At 28.3% G+C, this 16,344-nt stretch overlaps 1 protein-coding gene across 1 annotated transcript in view; it reads left to right on the top strand.

The window, feature by feature from the left end:
- LOC129966571 (uncharacterized) overlaps window positions 1-16,344 on the top strand; it is a 454,962-nt gene that overhangs the window by 419,545 nt on the left and 19,073 nt on the right. The window contains exons 7-8 of the mRNA XM_056081029.1: window positions 7,906-8,015; window positions 14,717-14,773. Coding sequence (XP_055937004.1) covers window positions 7,906-8,015; window positions 14,717-14,773 — 167 coding nt within the window. The remainder of the gene's footprint in view (window positions 1-7,905; window positions 8,016-14,716; window positions 14,774-16,344) is intronic.

Raw genomic sequence — 16,344 nt, 5'->3', positions numbered from 1 at the left:
AAATAAATTGTTGGTTTATTGCAGAAACTGGTCTAATACTTGAATTTTCTATATAAAACAAAATTTTTTCAGGAATCTTTCAGCAGATAACGATTTTTTTAATAAATTAAACGTTTTTAAAATTTATTTTAACTTGCTTTCAATGATGTATAAAATTTATACCATTATTTAAAATCATTTAGCATATCATAAAAGATTTTTTTTTATAATTGATATTTATTGATTCTATTCTATTTATGACTCACTTAAATATGCAAAAGGAGATCGAAGATTTTCTATCTCTATTAAGAAAATAAAAGGTTTCCGTGTTTTAAATATTTACGAATTTATTTTATTGCTTTTATTAATAATAAATAAGATTTCTATTAATTGATTTATAAAGTTTGTTATTAAAGTGTGGTTTCACATGACAAATGTTTGAGCCTGTTAGCCATGTTTTAATTCTTTTGGTAAAAGCAGGAGGGGATGGGGGAATGCATGAATTAAACTTGCAGACAAATCAAATGACTAATAGATGGCAGCACGAGTGTCATATTTATGGAAAAGAAGGAAGAATAGTTTTAAACGGATGAAAAGAACAGTGTTTTAATAAATATTTGTAGTGAATATTTTCCATTTCTGGAATAAGGTTTACATTCTATGATTGGAATAGGCTTTGTCTTATTTGTAGATCAGTTTACGCTACTTTTTTTTATCTGTTTGTTTCCTCGTATTTCCTGTGGCGGCAATCATTTCCCGTTACAAGCTATATAACGGGTCGTTCGTCTTCCTGAGAATTTTCCAATTACTCCAAAAAGTCTTTGACACTTCTAAGATTAAAATGAAAAAAAAAAGGGAGGGGGTGACATCAGGAATGAACTCATTTATCTAATAATTTATGTAACGTTTGGCAGTATTATCGAAATGATATTTACATCTTAGATTGATTCCAGATGGTAAAAATTATACTTATTTTAATTCCGAAATCTTTCGAAGGTGTTCTTTTTATCTTTTTTCTTACTTGTTTAATATTTCTTTTAAAATTAAGTACTAATACCTATATTTCTTAACATTGATTTATTGAAAAAATGTAAAATCATAAATGAAACAATACTCTCGTTATTCGATTGTAAATCGTTTGCTGTAAATTTGTATTTGCTAATATGTGAAGGATTATAGTGTTTTTATAAACTATTTCATTCATAAAACTGCAATCTAAAAGAAAAAAAAAACTTATACAATGTTTAAGGTGTTACTCAATAAAATCGGTATGTGGTAATTTGTATTTAAATTTTTACCATAGAATTCAGCTGAGCCGGAGCAAGCGCTCTAGGGCACTTATGCAATTCAAGTACCTAGCGGCTCTGTTTCCCTCTCCATCTTCTATAATTATATATTACTAGCCGCCTTTGGCGATCAGCCGGTTCGCCAATCTTAATGTTCGTTAAAATTTTAATAATTAAATATTTTATGCAATTTCTACTTTAATAGCTTCTTCATCAAAATATTTTAAAACTTCAAATTTTGATTATCATATAATTCATTCATAATATTATAAAGGCCTTCAGTCATAACGTAATATGTATCTCTCTCATTTTCTGTTAGCACCCGTAGAATTTATGCTTTAAACTAAAGTGGAAAGAATTTATCTTCAATTAATATAATAATATTTTTTACTGAAACAAAGCATTTTTTTATAATCTGATTACTGAAAATAGAGTCACTCAGCGTTTAAACTTTATGGGCACTAAAGAATATCTTTTTAAATTTATGTAATATCTCAAGAGTTGGTCAACAAAATTTTCTTAGATTCATTATGAGCAGATCGATTAATTAACAATGTTTAAATTTAAATGCATCAAACACTAAGAAAATAAAACGAATCGTTTAAAATAAACGGTTGAAAACAGGTTTTAAAAAAACTACTTAAAAAACGATGTACTTAAAACTATAAGCATAGACAAAAAATATATAACTAACATAAATACAATTTACTTACAAAAGCATGCAACTAACCCAAAAATAACTTAAATCATCCATTGATAACGTTGTCATGGCAACAATCAGAACAGAATGCGCATGCGTGAATTTTCTTCGCCGGTTACGTAACGCAAATACGTGATTTTTTCTACGCCAGTTGGGGTAACGCTATGCGGATTAGAAATTTTTAATATCATTTATTCTGTTTTATTTTAATTCAAAAGTACTTCAGAATGAATCTGAAAGATTGATTCATTAACAATGTTTAATTTTAAAGGCTTCAAACATTAAGAAAATAAACAGAACCGATTGAAATAATCCGCCGAAAAATTTTAACCCTAGCCTCATTACTGTTGGGAGAAAAAAAACTGAAGCCTTTCTCGTTTGGCGCTGGGGATAATGGAAGATTTTTTTGGCGGAAAAGTTGGCGGTGGGGAAAATGAAAGATTTTTTTGGCGGGAAAGTTAGTTTTTAATTAATAATTAAAATTCTAATTAAAAATTCGAAAAAAGAAACCCCAGGTGCACATTCCCAACCTCCAAGGTATACATGTACCAAATTTGGTAGCTGTATGTCAAACGGTCTGGCCTGTAGAGCGCCAACACACACACACACACACATTGAGCTTTATTATAAGTATAGATATAGATATAGATTAATCTCTATGTACGCTGTATATTTTGACAAACTAAAAAAAAAATTAATTTTAGGGGGTTTTCAAAATGGTTATAGTTTTTACCAATAAATAACACATAATTAAAATTTTAAATAAAATTGTAAAAAAAAATTGGTAATATTTTAATAGAAACTAAAAGCTATTTAATTATCAGAACGGATGGTTTTTAAATTCTAAAGCAACATGTCTTGTTAGAATAATGTTCCAAAATTTAAATGATACTTATTTTATATGAATAAGTGTGAATGCATAAAGTTTGATTGAGTAAAAGATAATAAGTTTGAGTGAGTAAAAGAAACCTTAAAGAAAAGAAAAAGAAAAAAAAAATGGAGACATCGGAGACTCAAAATTGCGACACCCTTAGGCAGCTGCCTACGTTAACTAGATTTTAATCAGAATCTGGGATTCATATGGAAATCAAGTATTGTAAGTAAATGTTCTACTCATTTCTCTGTTCAAGATTGTTTCAACTTAAAATATTCTACAACGTCAGTTATACGTTAAAAAAAAGGAAAAAGGAAGTTAAAACCTCAAATGTACAATTAAAAGTATAATTTTGGATGTCTTCCTCTTGAATCTAAAATTTCATAGATTTACAATTTTGGTGTCAAATCCATTTACAAAATTGCATTCTCTATTAGTACAAGTTTTTATTTAAGTTTATCAAAATTTATTTAGTTTTTATATATAGTTTTTATTTAAGGTCCTATGTCCTTACTGTCCTATTTAACTAAATCTGATATAAAGATATATCAAAATATCGAATTCAACCTTTGAAAAATTACACCTTCTCTCTCTCACACACACTTTTTTTTTACTCTTCGTGCTCGGAAAAGTAACAAATGAAGACAAATCTCAGATATGTTAGATTCCTATCACAAGGGATACGTTTTATTTTGCAGTTATTTGCTGAAATTTCATTTAACACTCTTTCACATCCTGGTTTAAGGTTTCTCCGAATACGTACCGCATTTATTGTCATGACAATCATTGGGAAGTCAAGCATTTAATCCTTTAAGATCTATCCGAAAACTGCCTTTTTTTTGTTTGCCGATGTCATTTGAATCTCGTTTAGTACTTTTAAATTACACGTTGCTTTTCTGCAACTACCTCATTTCAACAATGATTTTGTTTGATGTAAACATTTCATTGCTTAACACCGACACGCACTTGTGAAGAAACGAAAGACAAAAAAAAAAAATGGCAGGTGAGGTGATTTTCATTCACTAGACCTTGTTTAAATTCGATTCCTCTCATATAGTTTTTTCATGTTCAATTTAAAAATAATTGTTAGAAAATCTATCATTAGACTTATTTCATTTTCAGATGACTTTTCCCAGTTTGATATCGCTTGAGAAAAATGAAAAAAGTTCTTTTAGAAGTCTTTTTGCAATCTCAAATTGTTATTACTGACTATTATTTTGTTTTAGGATAATTGCAGTTCTTAAATATCCAAGATTGTCTGTTTTGTTTCAGTATTAACCACCTTTGGCGACCAACTGCTTCTATGGAATTTAATATTCGCTAAAATTTATAATTAAATATTTTTATACTTGGTGTTTATGGCTTCTTCAGTAAAATGTTTTTAAGTTTCAAATTTTGATAGTCATGTAACTCATGCTATTTTAGAAGCCTTGCATTTTTTTGTTCATTATGCCATGTATTTCCCTACTTTTATATCATTTGCCCAAAAAATAAAAACCAAAATTGGAAACAGTAATAATTAACCTTTAATTAATACTTCTTTTTGATGAAAACAAACACGCTTTTTTTCTTAAATTTTTATTTTATTATTATGAGTGCAGAAAAATCGCTCATCACTGAAGTCTCTTGAGTACTACAGTATATTTATTAAAATTGCATAAATTTCTCAAAGATGTTAGAATTTGATATGATGACGCATAAATTTCTCTGACTCACTATACAATTCATTTTTCAGTTTCACTTCAAAAGGATTAAATGAATGTAAATAATATATATATATATATATATATATATATATATTAAATTTCAGTCAATAAATATGCTTCTGAAAAAAATTATGAAGGTTACATTTTATACAATATATCGATCCTCTGAACCATATTCAGTAATATATACTTGACACTCTAACGTTTTAATTTTCTGTGACCTAATATGGTCAAGTTTTGAGGAATTTCATTATTTTAGAATAATTAACAATTTCATTATTTTAAGCCATTGAGACGGAGGAAAATTCCGGCCGCTGATTGGCTTTTTTTTTTCAAGACAGTCAAAGAAGTGGTCTAAAATCGCGTGTTTTATAAAATAGCGCTATTACAGATACTTTTTATAAAATAGAATTTTATAATTGATATCAGTTTTTATCGCAAAGGATTGAAATGTTTATTAGAGTCTCCAGAACATTTTATTAAATAAGAATCGTATGTCTAAGTATCTGTATAAAAAGTTGAAATTCTATAATTCATCAGATCATTTATTGCATCTAATTGCATAAAATATAATTATTTTCCTCATTTGGGCTTTTTTCTTATTATTATATCTGTGTACCTATTACTAACGGTTCAGAAATTAGCTGTTGGACCCTGAATACTATTACTAAAATTTAAACTTAAGTTTAATTTGCTGTGTGAATGAACTTCCTATTCTTTTAATTTAAATTTTTGTCAGCGTGATGACAACACGTTGATAAAAGCAAATTTTCTCATGCAAGTACTTTGTTTTTATTTTGTGTGATCTATATTGTTGTAATTATGTTGAAACTATTTTTGAAAAATTAAAAATTAGATTATAGCTCAAAATAATAGATGCCTTTGAAAAGAAATATTTAAAAATTTTAAATTGATGCAAAATTTATGTTATTGCATTGCTTGGCAGTTAACGCGGAAAGACGGTAAATTTTGTTTCATTTTTGATTAAAATTCTAGTAAAAATTTTAAAAAAATCTTCCCGAATCTTCTTTCTAAAGTATGTATATAACGAGTCAAACGGTCCGGCTTTTAGAGCGTAACCACACATACACACATTCATCTTTATTATAAATAAAGATAATTTAATTGTTATGAAACTGCGAGCAAATTGTTATAAAAAGGCTCAAAGTTGCCATATTTTGCATCGCTTGATACCCCCCATCTCTCTTCTTCATAAAGTAAATTTCTTTATGCATCGTAACTTTTCTGCACAAACAAGAAAAAAGCAATGAATGTTTTCATAAAATCTTGAAATATTTTATTCATTATCTTTTGGTTCCAATTATGGAAGAATTTATTTGGACTCTGCTAACTATACATATCATCCACCCTTTAAATTAAATACTTTTTTTATCCGTGTTTTCTGAAAATCCGATATTGTTACTTTAATTTTCTTAAATTGGTTTATCACTACCCCTCAATAAATTTTTAATCTAGCAAATATGTAGATTCACTTTCCAAACTAGGAATGACTTTTTTGACTTGATAAAACCCTAAATTGCCCATTACTTTTTCTGTTTTGAACACTTTATAGGTGAAGCTCGCCCTCTGCATTTCGTAAAAATCAATCATAAATTAATAACTTAAATTATCATAAAAGAACTTTAAATACAGTGGGATTTTCTGTCTATTTTAAGTAACAAATTAGTAGGGTTCGATAAACTAAATTTCGGTTTTCGCTTGGATTGCATTTTCTTCAAAATATTTCGATACTTCTAACATTGCTCGCTTTGTTTTATATATATGCTTGAAAATAACTGTTCGACAATAAATAAAATATTTTTTTGATTTTTTTTTACTGTGATTTATCGATTTTTTAAATTTTGCTTTAATATTTTAATTCCAATTTTAATGTGTCAATTGTTTTAGAAAGAAGTTTCATAATATCTATTTATATTGTACCTAAATATTCAAAAAAAATTTTCGTTGCACATCAGTTATTTTACGGAACTGTAGGTACATATCGGTAAAACGAAAAGAATATTTTACTTATAGATCTTTTACTTATTATCTTTTACTGTAGAATAAGTACTGATTTTGAAACATTTTAGTATATTCGGAACTTAATTTATATATTTTGTGCTTTTATTTTTATTTTTCTGGCATCCTCTCTATAATATATATATATATATATATATATATATATATATATATATATATATATATATATTAATTCTAATTTCAATTTAACTAATGTCCAAGATTTTATCTTAATTTAGCCCATAGTAACTTCATTCTAAAAATATTCCCTTATTTCGTGATCCAATTCCACTTTCTCTACTTAATTAATTCAAGAGTAGCTTTGTAAAATTGCTGAATCGGCTAAAAACCTCACATTTCCACTCTCCGCGAGAAGGGACAGAAAAATGTCCAGTAAGCACATTCTTTTTAAAAGATCCCTGTGTTTTCCCTTACCTCGTCGACGCGTGTAGCGAAAATCCCTATCGAAATCTCTATATCTATATTAGCACTATGAAGAAATATTTTCCTTATCAATTTCTCTGGTTATAGAAGACCAGGGATAAAATGTTCAAGTGCTTTATTCCTCATTCCTTTTTCTGTGTCGTTCGTTCTGTGTGCTCATCGCTTGTACATATGCCTGCTTCTTCAAAATGAAATAAAACGACGTCACGAAAATGAAAGTTTCTTCACTGTCTTTGAAACTGCATTCTGCTTTACATAAAATAATGCTTACCTATATATAATATATGTTTAAATCTAAATTAAACCGTAATTAATTTCCAAAGCTTTATCTTAATTAAGCCCATATTTACTTCATTCTAAAGTGTACTCTTATTTCCTGATCCAATTCCACCTTTTTTTTATTTATTTAATTAATGTTTCAGAAACTCTGCACGTGCACATGATCCGAGTAAAGGGATAAAAATCTGTCCATCTAAACAAATTCTTTTAAAAGATACCTATAATCCCTTACCTAAATCAACACGTGTAAAGAAATCCATATGAGGATCTCGCAGTATGTAATCATGGGGATAAATATTTCGTTCGCTCTTTTCGCTCTTGTGTTGTGCTGTACATTGACGTTCTTCCTCGCTTCTTGTTTGTACATAAAATATGCCTTCCGGGATGAAATAAAGCGAAATTTGAAAATTCAAAGTTTCTTCTCTGTCTTCGGCCATGGAATTGCTGCAGAAATACGTGTTTTACACACATACACACACATATAATATACAATAATAAATCTTTGTTCGGAAATAAAGTATTTATAATCGAATTTTGTTGTGTTTTCACACTCATTGTAAATTTTTGCTGTAATTTTCTAACCAGTGGCTCAAAACGCAATGTTTTCCCTAATTTTAGGTTCTCGACTACAAATTGGCGATGGCATTGGAAACGAGGACGATCAGGTACGGTTACTTCTACAATTGGTCAAAGATGGGTTTCTTTCTATGGAGGACGCCATGGATAGGGTGAGTGCAATTCTGTTTAGCCCTTATGAATCATCAGTATATATAATTGTCTACCACCGTCTGAAACGTTGAGTAGCGGTGGACAATTATAAGTTCTGATATTTTGCTAAATTTCTAATATTTTAATATTTTGCCAAATTTTTAATCAATTAAATTTATTCTTATAATAGCCTATCACATTCTAAATATGAGTATAGAAAAATATATTAAATTCTTTTTATTTGTCCCAAATACAGCAGAAGCTCTGTGAATTCCAAATTCTTTTAAACATCTAATCGAGGAGACATTTCAGCCTAGCATGCAATTCCTCCAATCAGATACTTTCTCTTTCAAATTTTTAGACTTCCGATATCAGCCAGTGAATCATTTTGAAATGAAGCGTTAGAAATTCCATCAACCATTCAAGTTGCGCCAAATGTCCGTTGATTCGGATTCTTGATTTTGACGGAAGGATATTATAGAATTGGCAATTAGTAATGAAATATTAAGGAAATCGGACTCTCATTAGCAGAGTAATTAGCTTAAATGGCCACTTTTCCTTCCTGTTAAACCATCGGACGAAATCACTTTCAAACAAGGATATTGCGTCGAAGAGGATGTAGTGATGTTTAATTAGACAAATTAGTAATTATGGACTGCAATGGTTAAAATTTGGATAATTATAGAGCTACCTAAACTGATCACTAGTATCAATTTCTTTCTTTCTTTTTTTTTTTTTTTTCCTATACTCACATATTTAGAAATAATTTAATTTTTAATTTGTAATAGTTTCTGTGATAAGGTTTAATAACATTAAAACTATATGATGGAAAACCATTATTAATGAGACGATAATATATCATCTGGAGTTCCGTATCTTTTGTTTTCCAACAAAAATAGAAAACAAGTAATGTTAATAAATAATGCCATAAATAAAAATGTTGAAAATCAACTAACAATCGAAACAATATTATTCCATCTAGAGATACCCAAATTTTAGTATATAATAAAAAGTGTTATAAAAATTTAAGTACCCAAATAATATTTAAAAAATTGATTTAAAGAAAGTAAAAGTAAAGCAAGAAGAGATAAATGAGCAATAATAAGTTATTTTATTGTTATTTTTTATTTCCTTTTTCTTCATATCTATTCAACTGCATTTGTCACTACAGTGATCGTATACTTTATACCATTAATTAAATATTAGTAAATTTATTAAATATTATTAAAATTATTAAAAATTAAATAAAAGAAATTTAAAAAAGATTTGAACTTTTACTCTGTAACATCAAAACCTGAAAGATAATCTTTTGAATTGGATTCATTTATCTTTAATATTATCACAACATGAATGAATATAACTAATTGGTAAATAAATTAATAAAAAGTATTTTGGTAAAATATACTCAAATGTATTTTTAAAAATTAATTAAAATTAGAGGAAACAAACTGAACGGGAATATAATTTGCATCATTAAAAATCTTATTTCCTTCATCTTAAAAAAAATCTATAATATGCACCGAAATTATTGAGGGAAAACATTAAAATTTATTAATTTTAATTAAAAATATAATTAAATTTTGAAAATTTTATTAGTGAAAATCTGCTATTCCAGAAGTAACTGTGTGCCCAATTTGATAATTCTTGGTCCAACGATCTGCCACGTAGGGCGATTAGAATGTTTTTTTTTAAATCGTTTGTGGCGTAGTTTTCTGATAGCATGTTAACTTAAAAACATTATCACGTCAAAAATTTTCAGAAGTTAACTTAATCAAATTAAATAAAATATGTCACATTATTTTTTAATATGAATTTAAACTTTATTTAAAACAAAACTGGGACATTTTTGTTGTACTAAGAATAAAAGCAGAAATAAAATAAAAAATAAAGTCTAGCAAAGTTTTGGTTAATCTGAAACATCTGGTCACTTTACTTTTGTTCAAATGTCCGACATAATAGTATCCAAATCGAGACACTATTAAAAAGAATGTTTTCTATTTATTCAAATACTGCATTCAGTAGACATCTTTGAAACTAAACACTGATACAAAATTCAAAGCTGAGCGAACAAACCTGACTATTTCAGAATTTTTTTTAAAGAAAATTCGTGGCACATATTTTAAAGCGACGCAGAACATCGTGGAAAAGGGTCATTACCACCCTTCTCTGTTGACCATTCGGCTGGAGTTTAAATTTCTTCGCTTGTTGCAAGATACCGAATCTAATGTACAAATCCTTGACATCTTCCTTCAGTTCTTTTTTTTTTATTTAAAAAAAAACCGTTACTTCTCAGCATTGTTCTTCCGTGGCAACGATGGAAACAGTTCAGCGCTTGGGCATTAAGCAATGAGAAAAGGGAAAAAAAAAAAAAAAAAAAAAGATGCCTAACCTTATTTTGTTTAGGCTGCATCCATCGGGTCAGTGATCTTTTGTGTAAGCAAAGCCCCTAATGATACCAGGAGGAAGTGTCCGATTACCAACCTCATATCGCACTGTTGAGATTGGAAAAAAAAAAAAAAAAAATTCTTGCAGCTGTTTTTTTGCAGCTGTGTAGCTCTAAAGTTCAAACAGGTAAAATGTAGTGCAATTTGTAGGTAATGACTGCCGAAGTAAAATATTGGCCGATAAAACTGTTGAGGGTGTTTTTGGCTTGAACTGGATTAACTTACTGACTTAATCTTTGAACCTTTAGAAATAAATATCAGTTTTATTGGAAGCATCGTTCTCAAAAGCGAAAGCGTCCTCGGGACGAATGTTACATTTTCCGCTACAAATAAAAGTCTAAAAAATATATTCTCGCCTGCACTTTTCCGCTTGGAATGTATTATAATATAGACAGTGTTAGAAAAAAATTTTAATAAGTTTGACGCAAGCGGTAATTCTGATTATATGGGTGAAGTAGGTATTTTGAGGTCCTTGGCAGTGCACTTCTACTACACTTTGCTGCTTAAAATATATTATAATACAGACAGTGTTAACAAACACTTTGACACAAGAGACAATTCTATTTATAATGATAAATTTAGGCATTTTGTGGTCTTTCGCAGTGCACATTATAGGCCCTTCTTTTAATAAGATGTTCTAACATAATTTCACAATTCAGTGCATTTATATCATGCTGATGTTTATTTTAAATTCATATATTTTTTAATTTTATTTGTGCATATATAGGTAAACATATTTTGTAAGTTGCGCGTGATCTAATAGAAGAAAAGTTTTGAAATTTTAAAACTTCAATTTATTTCTCCGTGGAAGGCATAATTTAGGTACAAAGAATAAGCCGTGAGAAATACGTCAGTCTACATCGTGATACAGGAGTAAAAGAGACCAACATTTTTCCCTTCAGTGGTTTTACAATGAGATTTTGATTGGGATTTCTTTGGCTCTTATAGACTTTGAAAAGGGAAATTTAGGTATCTCTAAAAAAAATCTTGTAAACATTAAGGACTTTTATCCCTTCACTCGGAGAGTGAGAACCTGCTGAATTAATTAAATAAAAAAGTGGAAATTGGATCAGAAAAAAATTGGGTCAGAACGTTATAGAATGAAAATAATATGGATTAAATTAAGATAAAAATTAAGTTTTTAATTAGATAAGAAATATCATTATATGTACATAGTTTATTTTGTGAATAATATGCATAAAATATATTTTTATTTATCTATAACGATTCCAGACTGCTCAGCATCCACATTTGCACATATTATTGAAGCAAATGTTTGGTTATATAAATATTATAATAACTAAGGGAATGTAATCAAAAATATTGGAAGCTGATCAATGATACTTGATAAAATGTTAATATCACAATAATATTTTTATCATTCATAGAATACATATCCTTTACAACTTACTTATTTGACAGCTAAAAAAAGAAATGAATTTCTTATATCTATTTGTTTATGAACCCATCAACCGCCCTAGACAACAGCCTAGTCTGCCTCGTTAAAAGTTTGAATTAACAAGGAAACCGGTATAAATAGATGGTAAAATCAGTGAAAATGATCTTCTTGAAACTTTCTCATACATTTTCTAATAGAGTTGTTATCCTCCCTCCCTACCTACTATCACCATAAAAACTATGGATTTTAAGCAAAGCACGTTAACGCCAAAGTGCTCAGATTTTTATTTTTGAAGTTCTTCATATGGCAGTTTCGGGATTCCTACAATAATAATAATAATAAAACACTGAGTATGCGTTTAGGGAAAAAATTTTACTGATTAAAATAAAAATTTAATACAAATTGTAATTTTAGTCATTGGATAACATACAAAATTCCATTTATCAAAGTTGTTTCGTTTTTGAGTTATTGCATAAATATACGGAAATATAATATTGCATAAATATACGGAAATATAATATTGCATAAATATACGGAAATATAATATTGCATAAATATACGGAAATATAATATTGCATAAATATACGAAAATATAATATTGCATAAATATACGAAAATATAATATTGCATAAATATACGGAAATATAATATTGCATAAATATACGGAAATATAATATTGCATAAATATACGAAAATATAATATTGCATAAATATACGAAAATATAATATTGCATAAATATACGGAAATATAATATTGCATAAATATACGGAAATATAATATTGCATAAATATACGGAAATATAATATTGCATAAATATACGGAAATATAATATTGCATAAATATACGGAAATATAACTATTGCATTTCCGTATATTTATGCAATAGTTATCAGTCTGTGCATTATATTGGGAATACACAGACTGAATGAAGGCTTGTTTTGACAGATTTGTTTAAAAATCCGAAACGGATCTCTACTTTCAATTCTGAAACTATGCATCAAAGTTTGTTAATCTAGTTCTTTGGATATTGTAGGTCATAGTGTTCACTCGCACTCTCACCGACAGACAGATAACCTTTCTATGACTGAATTTCGTTCAAAATTTGATAGAAATCCACCGATATCATGTAACGATAACTTGCCGAATCTCAATCATATAGTTCAATTATCGCGTTCACTTATGTTCATTTTTGAATTATCATGTTCACTAATCAGTCACTTATGTTCATTTTTGAATTATCATGTTCACTAATCATGTCACTTATCATGTGTGTGCTGTCACTTATCATGTTCGATGTTTGAATTATCTTGTTCACTTATCGTGTGTGCTGTCACTTATGTTCATTTTTGAATTATTATGTTCACTTATCATGTTCACTAATCATGTCACTTATCATGTTCATTTTTGAATTATCATATTCACTTATCATGTTCACTAATCTTGTCACTTATCATGTTCATTTTTGAATTATCATGTTCACAGACAGATATAATTTCAAAGTAAACAGATTGTGTTCATGTAACTCAGAGAAGTTTGAAACGTGGAGATTACTTTCGATCTCGAGTTCAAATTTTTTCTGTCTTAAAATACTTTCTGATGGTAAGATTATATGCCACATTTCATCGGTCTAACTCTTTTTTGATTTCGAGTAATCATGTTCAAACACATATGGACGAGCTGAAAAACAGAATTCCAAATGGTCGGTTTTGTCCATAAGTTGATACAGATTTTCAACTTTGATGATGGACTGCATGCTAAATTTCGTTCAGCTAATTCATTGCATTATTATATTATGATATTCAACCAGCGGAAATGGTCTCTCTAAAACTTTCTCGCATACTCTCTAATAAAGTTGTTATCCTAGAGAACACTTTGCATAGCATTGGCGTACTATAGCTACGAAATATAAACTTTGGCGAGAATCTTTACAGATCCTATTGTGTCATCCTTGATGAGTTTTTTGGCAATTCATCTTTGGCATACGGTTAATTTTATCCGAAAATAGAATTTGTGTTTTAGACGCATTTTTCAAAACCGATTGAAATAATAATTTGACACAAAACTACAATCTGTCATAAAATCACATACCGAATTTGATATATTTAAGTCATTATGTTTTTGAGTTATATTGTTTACACGTTTCTGAAAATACTGACCGACAGACAGTCAAATCTTTGTTGTATGTTGCTCAAAATTTGGTAGACGCCTGTACTAAAAATGTTAAATCTTTATGCGAAATTTTATCTATCTAGATCTCTTCGTTTCGTAGTAATCGTGCTAACTTATATACGAATCGCTAGACATCCAGACTTTTCTGAATAGTTATATTTCAAAATTTGATAGAAATCTATAAATTGTGGTTTTAAACCTGTATGCCAAATTTCATCCGTCTAGCTCAAAGCATTTTTGAGTTATTTTTGACAAAAGGATGGACATTTTCAAAAAATGTGTTTTCCGAACTCAGGTCTAAAACGTGGAGATCTGTCAAAATCTCTAGTACGAATTTTTTTGTGACGATTATTATATTTTCTCTATCCTACGTATACGAGAAAGTTAAAACGTACGGAAAAAAAACACTTATACGCTTAATTTTTAAAATGGGTTGTTTTGAATTCATGGACGCCAAAATGTTAAATTCATCAAAATTTCTTGGTCTTATGCATTGTACTAACTAATTGATCACAACATGGTTAATGATTATTTGTTAAAAGTTAATCAAGCGTTGTATCTTTCAGATACAATAGACACTAAATTATTTTTTTAGTTATAGATTTCTCTAAATCGATATCTCGTTTTCGTTGTAATGCCCCTATTCAAAGGAATAATGAGAAAATATTGCTTTTAATCTTTGTTGTAATTTTTTCTCTCTCTCTTTCAGATTCAACCTAGAGAAACAGAAAAACACAATGATATCACCGTTCATGAAAGAATTGAGGTTAGTGTTGAACTTTTTAGCTTAATTGACTTTGTTTCGATAATGGTTTTGTTAATTAAACATTTTTACCCTTGCATACAGTTACAAAAGAGTTGTTACATATTTCTAAGAAACTCTTCTGTAAAGTTACACCAGATATTAATTTGTATAATATTTTCTATTAGTGCTGACATTAGAATAATAGAAACTAAAATCAAAGAAGAAAACGAAAATCTATTTATACGCGAATCGTGCATAGAATGTTTAATTCATGGAATTTAACATTATATGCTCCAGAACTAAATATATATATATTTTCAATTCACCTTGCCTCATTTTAAAAATAACTTTTTTTCGAAGCCGGAATTTGATTCCAATTTTTTTCATCATTTTTATTAACTTCTGTTAAGAATTAGAGCAACACTATTCAGATAATGTATATTTTGAAAAAATATTAGTATTTAGGGATTTTTCTCCCGTTTCATTTATAACTTGAAATAATACAATATTATTTTTAGGCAGATAGGGTTAACATTAACAGCAAAGCCGAAATTACTATTATTGTTATTTTTGAAAATTACATAAACAGTTATAAGAATTGTACTATAATTTTTCATACTTTTACATACAGCTTTTGTATTTACATCATGCTTGCCATTTCTTGGATTCGTTATTTTTTAAAACAAAAATGTGAAAGCGTCGAAAAATTGCTTTTTAATAATTTTTTTATTAAAATATGTGTGAAATTTAAAGCATCGAATTATTTGATTTGAATTAAAATTAAATATTGGTTAAACAGTATTCAATGCTTATATATCAATTAATTATACTAAAATTCCATTATGTAAAATTGCGTGAAGTTTTAGATTTATTCATTTTCTAATAGATTGCTATTTATGTAGCTGCAAGTTCAAATGAGATATTGATAAAAGATTTTTTTAAATTTATTCATATATTTACACTTTGTAACGAATATGATGTAAACGAATTAATGTAAAATTTTTGTTCTATCTTTATTTAAAAAATTTAGTTGTTTATCGTGATTCAGAATTTAACAGACGCCGTTTATAATAATATTTTCAGCTTTTCTTAAGATCTCTATACACTTGTATATTGACACAATTTAACTGCCATTTGATCTCAGACGAAAAAGAAAAGGAGGAGGAATTATTATTAAAAATGTTTCATTATTTATTCCAAAGATGTGAAGCTGTGTACTGAAAAGTGCATAATAATTTAAACGCATATAATGCAGTACAAGTATTGAAGTATTTTAAACCCATAGCTGTAAATCACAGTGGCCTGATCTAATATATTTGGCTTAGAGACCAAAGTTTCGAGACCCGATATCATCACAACATCCAACATATGTATGAGATTGGTATGTATGAAATACATCGTTGTCACATGTCCACCTGCTGTGCTATCCTTGTCATCTGATCATGGTTCAAAATTGCACCATCTGTCTCAGTATAGTTTTAATTGCTTCAAAACAACGCATTATTTAGGCAAATTAAAACTGAAGTGGTCTGCAGCTGGAAAAACTATACAATTAAATTTTATGAAATTTAAGATTTGAAGAAGTTAGCGTA

The sequence above is a fragment of the Argiope bruennichi genome, chromosome 4 (assembly GCF_947563725.1).
Source record: "Argiope bruennichi chromosome 4, qqArgBrue1.1, whole genome shotgun sequence".
NCBI lineage: Eukaryota > Metazoa > Arthropoda > Arachnida > Araneae > Araneidae > Argiope > Argiope bruennichi.
Note: the sequence above shows the minus strand (reverse complement) of the source record. Positions and strands in the feature narration are given on the sequence as shown.